Source organism: Vicia villosa, linkage group LG6 (assembly GCF_029867415.1).
Source record: "Vicia villosa cultivar HV-30 ecotype Madison, WI linkage group LG6, Vvil1.0, whole genome shotgun sequence".
Classification (NCBI taxonomy): domain Eukaryota; kingdom Viridiplantae; phylum Streptophyta; class Magnoliopsida; order Fabales; family Fabaceae; genus Vicia; species Vicia villosa.
The window spans coordinates 83,793,175-83,799,174 of NC_081185.1; the positions used below are offsets into that span (position 1 = coordinate 83,793,175).

At 31.7% G+C, this 6,000-nt stretch overlaps 1 protein-coding gene across 1 annotated transcript; it reads right to left on the minus strand.

The window, feature by feature from the left end:
* Positions 1–4,852: 4,852 nt before the first annotated feature.
* LOC131614014 (uncharacterized) lies at positions 4,853–5,783 on the minus strand. Its single transcript, XM_058885644.1, has 3 exons — positions 5,766–5,783; positions 4,971–5,552; positions 4,853–4,900 (listed from the first exon to the last, which is right to left on the minus strand). The coding sequence occupies exons 1-3, from the start codon at positions 5,781–5,783 to the stop codon at positions 4,853–4,855; spliced, it is 648 nt and encodes a 215-aa protein (XP_058741627.1).
* Positions 5,784–6,000: the final 217 nt, after the last annotated feature.

The window sequence follows — 6,000 nt, forward strand, 5'->3', positions numbered from 1 at the left end:
TTAATCCACTATAGTCAAAACTGATTATAAATGCACAACCAACTGTCGTGACTAACAATACAATACACAAGCCAACTGCAAGTGACTAACAATACAATGCACAAGCCAACTGCTAGTGACTAACACCTCTAAGACTAACTAGTCCTAGCGCTCTTGAAAAATCTGACTCAACTGGTCTCTCAAGGAACATTTACAAAATAAATTCAAATAATAATGTTTCAGATTGCTTCTAATAAGCTTTAATCACAACTGTCAGATTGCTTCAAATATGTACTCAGTATGTTGAAATAAAAATATTTTTCTTCAGCGTAAGAGTTCACGTTAGCTTTGATAATGTTCGTCGTTACTCCACTTCTTTCTTTTTCAAGTGATCTTATATTTATAGCTTCAAGTATTTGTCTGTTATCTAGATCTTTGGAGAGAGCATTAAATGCTTGCGTGTTTGCTTTTTGTTTTTGTTTCTCTCAACGAACTGCATGTGTGTTGCTTCTTCAATCAACCTTGGGAATTATTCCATTTGAGTGTTTCAACCATCTTTTAATCATTATGTTTTTAACGGCATCTTATCTTGATTCAGAACTTTGCATCTATTCATAACTTCTGTTCTGAATTGTGAATATAACTTCTAATAGAATTTATCTACAGCGGTTGATGCATTTAGAAGTTACTTCATTAGAACTTCAGCGGCTTTTTCTTTCAGCTTTTGTTCAGCTTTACATAATGTTCATGTTCTAATGGTACTTGTATTAGAACATCTTCTGAAATGAGAAACATACAATTAGAGTACCATATTTACTTATATAAAATTTATTTACTTGTTATCATCAAAACACTAAGATATGATTAAAACCAAACTATGTTATAACAGAAGAAACCACTTGATATCCAATATCTAGTAGAAAGAATATTATGCCACATGCCAATAGCATATGACATCAACCTCCACCTCTATTTACCTAATGTAAACAAATATACCAAATGAAGGTCCCAAATATCCAACATGTCTCTTCTCTTAGGCTTATTAACTTCCGACCATTTTATTTGATAAATCTTATAATCTCTTCCACCCTATCAAAAAGAAATCTTCTTGAAATATTGACTATTTTCTTCCACGCCTTAACCGAGAGTTTAAAAAATGACAAAAAAGAAAATAAATATCTAATTAAAGATCAAATTAAGAAAGACCACCAACTCTCCGAGAGTGAGATATCTATGACTCTATGAGAGTAGCCGTCTAGTAACAAGATAAATTAAAAACTCATAATAAAGGGTTAATAGCTATTTTGTCTCTGCCATATAGGGCGAATCCTAAAAAACCTATAAAAAAAATACAAATTTCGTCCTTTAAATTTCAAGATTTCTTCATTTTGGCCCCTCAATGGATAAAGTCAACAAAAAACAGTGACATGGCGCTATTGTGTTAGCTTTTCTATGAATTTTTAATTCATTTTTAATGACGTAGATTTTTTTATTGACTTTTTTTATTTTAAATGCCACATGACACTATTTTCTTGGCTTTAAATTCAAAAATCATGTTAAAACATCCAAAATGGTCCCAAAGAGAATTAAAACATTCTTATATTCTACCACCACGCTACATGTTTTTATTTGAAATATTTCTTACCCAAATATATTTATAACACAGTTTTGCATTAATTCTTATTCTTGGGTTAATTTAAATTTTATTGGTTTATAATATAAAATTATATAAAAAATTTATTAACTTGAAAGTAAAAATTAAAATATAATTAATGATAAAATTAACATGAAAATAATAGATGTAAAACTAAAAGTAATAATTATTAAAAAATAATTATTGAAAATAAATAAACGTATTTAAAATAAAATAAATATAATATTATTGAAGTAAATAAATTATATTTAGATTTTTTAAACTGAAATTAGCGTTTTAAATAAGTTTAACTTAAAATATAATAAATATTTTAGCGGTTTTAACTGAAATTAATAAATATTAAATTAATAAATAATAAATATTAAACTGAAATATTTTAACTTAAAATTAAACTGAAATTAATAAATAATTAAAATTAAAAATTAATTTGTTACTAAATAATATTTTTGTAATTTTAATTTTTATAATTTTAATTTATTACTAGATTAAAATACTTATTATTAATGAAATCAAGAAACATGTTTTTCATATTTAGTACTATCATTTTATTCAATAATTTGATAATTAATAATTTTAATAATTTTATTAAATATTTTATTTAATAATATCAATTTTATTTATATTTTTTAGTTTATTATTATTTTATTATTTTCAGATTTTAAATAATAAATATTAAAATAATGTTTGTTTAATAATTGTTTAATTTTTAATTTCAATTTAATTATAATATACTATGTAAAATAAGTAAATAACATTTTAATTTTTGAAATTTATACTATCTAATATTAACGTACTTATTTTGGAATAAATTATACACATGTAAAATAATATTCATGTAATAAAGAATAAATAGTATTAATGTAATAAATAATAAATGCTACTCATGTATCATAAATCTCATGTAATATTAATTTTGAAATTTAATTTTAATTAACTATGTAGTATATATTGTTGAGGTGAGAATCAAACCTAAGAAACAAATTAGAAAATTATACCCTGTACCCCAACTTTTATCTCAATACCCCTACCAAAAAAAATTTCGGACAAATTTACCCCTGTATAAATAGTGAAAATTACCAAATTTTTCACTTTTTTACTCATTTTCACGTTTGCACAGTGGTTCTGAAGAGGGAAATTTTTTGACCAAAAACCGGATAACCCAGCCTCGTGAGTTCCGGTTCAGCATTCATTGAAAAAGTAAGTTTTTTTTTAAAAATTCTCAGCCGGATAACCCGGCTATGGGGTTTCCGGTTCTGTTTGTTTTCTTACGTATATAGCCGGATAACCCAATGATGGGGTTTCCGGTTCATTTTGTCTCAGCCGGATAACCCAACAAGGGGGTTTCCGGTTCTTCTAGACCTCAGCCGGATAACCCAGCCTTTGGGTATCCGGTTCCTATTTTTTTTTTTTAGTTTTTTTTTGTTTTTAATATCATATATTATTTTTAATAACATTTTATTTAATTGTTAACTATTTTATTTTTTATTTTTTAGTGGTTCGAAGAATAGGAGGTGCAATCGACGGAATGCGTCAAAGAGGAAGACAACGTCGAGAGGCTGATGGTGAGGGACAGCAGGGAGCTGCTCTTGAGGTTGGTCCGCAGCATCCAGCATTTCCCGGAGGACCTACTGATACATCATTATTGGTTAGATATCAGAGGCACGTTGCATGTCATTTATGGTTGGGCGAGGTACGTAAATATTTTCTTAAATGTTTTTTTAAATTACATGTACTTATATATTAACATATATTACAAATTATTTTCAGGAGAGACGACCAAAGCCGACCTTAAAGGTTGCTGCACATGGCAGCAAATTAATAGGATGGGTTCCGGCAATGCTCCCAAGGGAGATGGAAAATTGGTTAGTTGCATCTGGCCTTTCATCTTTGCAGCATACTAGTTTGTCGAGGGTAGATACGCATCTATTATCTGCTTTTGTTGAGAGATGGCATCCTGAAACATCGTCATTTCATATGCCGTTCGGTGAGATGACCATCACGCTAGACGATGTTTCTTGTCTTCTTCATGTACCGATTAGGGGCCAGCTGGTTGACCCCGATGTTGTTGTCACCGATTATGATGCTATCTATCTAGCTGTTGAGTTGTTTGGTGTTTCGCTGAGTGATGCAACTACAGAGGCTTCTGCTGTAAGGGGTCCTTACTATAAATTGGATTGGTTGAAGCAAGTTTTTGAGCAACAAAGAGCTGCGAATAACTTTACACGCGCTATGAGAGCATACATGATGTTGCTATTAGGTTGTATCATTCTTGCCAACAAGACTTTTACTCTTGTCGAGGCAAAATATCTTCCACTTTTGAGAGATTTGGATACTTGTGGAAGCTATTGCTGGGGGGCAGCTGCACTGGTTACTCTGTACAGATACTTAGGGGATGCCTCATTTTATTCATGCAAGCAGCTTGGCGGTTATGCCTCTCTGTTTGTATCGGGGTGGTTTGAAGTGGTTTGGTACTGTAGTTCTATATTTACCTGACAGATGCTTGCGTCAGTTTGGATACAGACAGTACATACCGACTGCTCCTCCTAATGTAGACACACTTGATGTGGATGTTGAGTGGGCTACATATAGGCAGAGTGTGTTGCAGGTGACCCGATCCCACGATGATCCCCCAGCTGCGTTTGCCACCATACCATATGAGACAGACGATGATTATTTGGCGTGGTATTATACGGTGTCACATCCTATATTGAGAGCACCAAGAGGTGATCAGCCGATGGAGGTACCAGTGCCTGTCTATGACGAAGGACCGTCAGACCCGAGATTATCATATATATCTCATGAGCTTCATCATTACTTACAGCGTCATCAGGCTGTTCCTGAAGACGAACAGTTTCTATAGATATTTAGAGCACTCAGACTTGCACAGGGCGGACCATTACCTAGGGAAGGTCCAATTACTTATGACAATGAGTCTGATTGATGTCACATTTTATGTTTATATTTATGTTTTAGTTTGAGACTTATGTATTGTTATGAGACTTGTAGACGTCTGTATTATTATAAGACTTATAGTTTGAGATTAATTATTTATAATCCATTTGGCAACATATTAAAATCCAATAGTACTAATGTTGTAATATCATAAAATCAATCTAAGCTGACATATTTTGGTAGTATAGGCATTAGCCGTTGCCAATGTTGTAACCGCCCGGCAAATCCTACCATCCAAGAAGTTGCATCTTTTGTGCGATATTTCGTCTAATCAGTTGTGACAGGTGGCAACGGGAATCCTTCATTCATGTTTACCTGCACACAAAATAAATATCAGAAAAACACGAATAGGAATTGAATTTACCAAAAATGTGTTTCTAATTACCTGAACCCAATGATTTCCATTGACAAAGCCGATACAGTAAATGGATGCATTAGGTGAATGTGCACTCGTCATAGGAAAGTAACTCAAACTAAGGTGACCTAAAGAGACGAGAACAACGTTATACCGATTAGCTATTACATAGCCCAACTCAGGTAACGTCATCCATTTATTTGGTGGTTGTTGACCTAAAGTTTCTATCACCAACGATGATCTCACTGTTGGAAGGCGTTGACCAAATAAATCCTCATACAACTTGCTTCTAGGACCTATAATTTCTTTCTCCAAATCCCGACGAACCATTGACCATCCATCTGTGCCATAACCATACAAAGATGCAATGGCTCTAAAACCACAATTTCCATCATCTCTTACATCAACAATGTCATCAATAAATGGTCTGATGTAATCTGGAAATTGTACAATGTATTTATCAAATTCTCTATTTTTTGAGGTTTGGGATAGTTGTGAATATAACCTCTTTGAAGATTTTTGAGAACTCAAATGTGATTGATCAACATACTCATATCCTGAAGGATCACGATAAACATCATATCCCACAGGTCTCTTCAGTTGGCAGTAGAGCTGTCAAAATGAGCTAGTCCATATGAGCCAGCCCCGAAAAATCATAGAGCTCGGGCTTTAAAATTATAGCCCATATTTTTTTAGGGTCTTTTTAGCCCAGTCCTAAAAAGTCCACTACCCATTAGGGTTAGCCCATATGGGCTGTGGGTAGCCCATCAGGCTCGCATAATTTGAAAATTTAAAAAATATATATTAATATTTATATTGTCTTACTCCAAATAACACATTCATTTTTCTCACCTCACTAATTTTATCTTTATTCCATTCAATCTTTCTCTTGTAAATATTATACATTAATATAATTAACATTCTTTCATCGTATTATATTAGTTGTTCTCTTATGTTAACTATTCAAGTATTATTTTATACAATTTATATATATATATATATATATATATATATATATATATATATTGTATTTAAAAACACATTATAGTATTTATAAGAG

What these genes read in the sequence shown, in the direction of transcription:
- LOC131614014 (XM_058885644.1), bottom strand. An exon ending in ATGGAAATCATTGGGTTCAG is followed by an intron (nt 4,901 to 4,970) that starts GTAATTAGAAAC and finishes TTTTGTGTGCAG; the next exon opens with GTAAACATGAATGAAGGATT.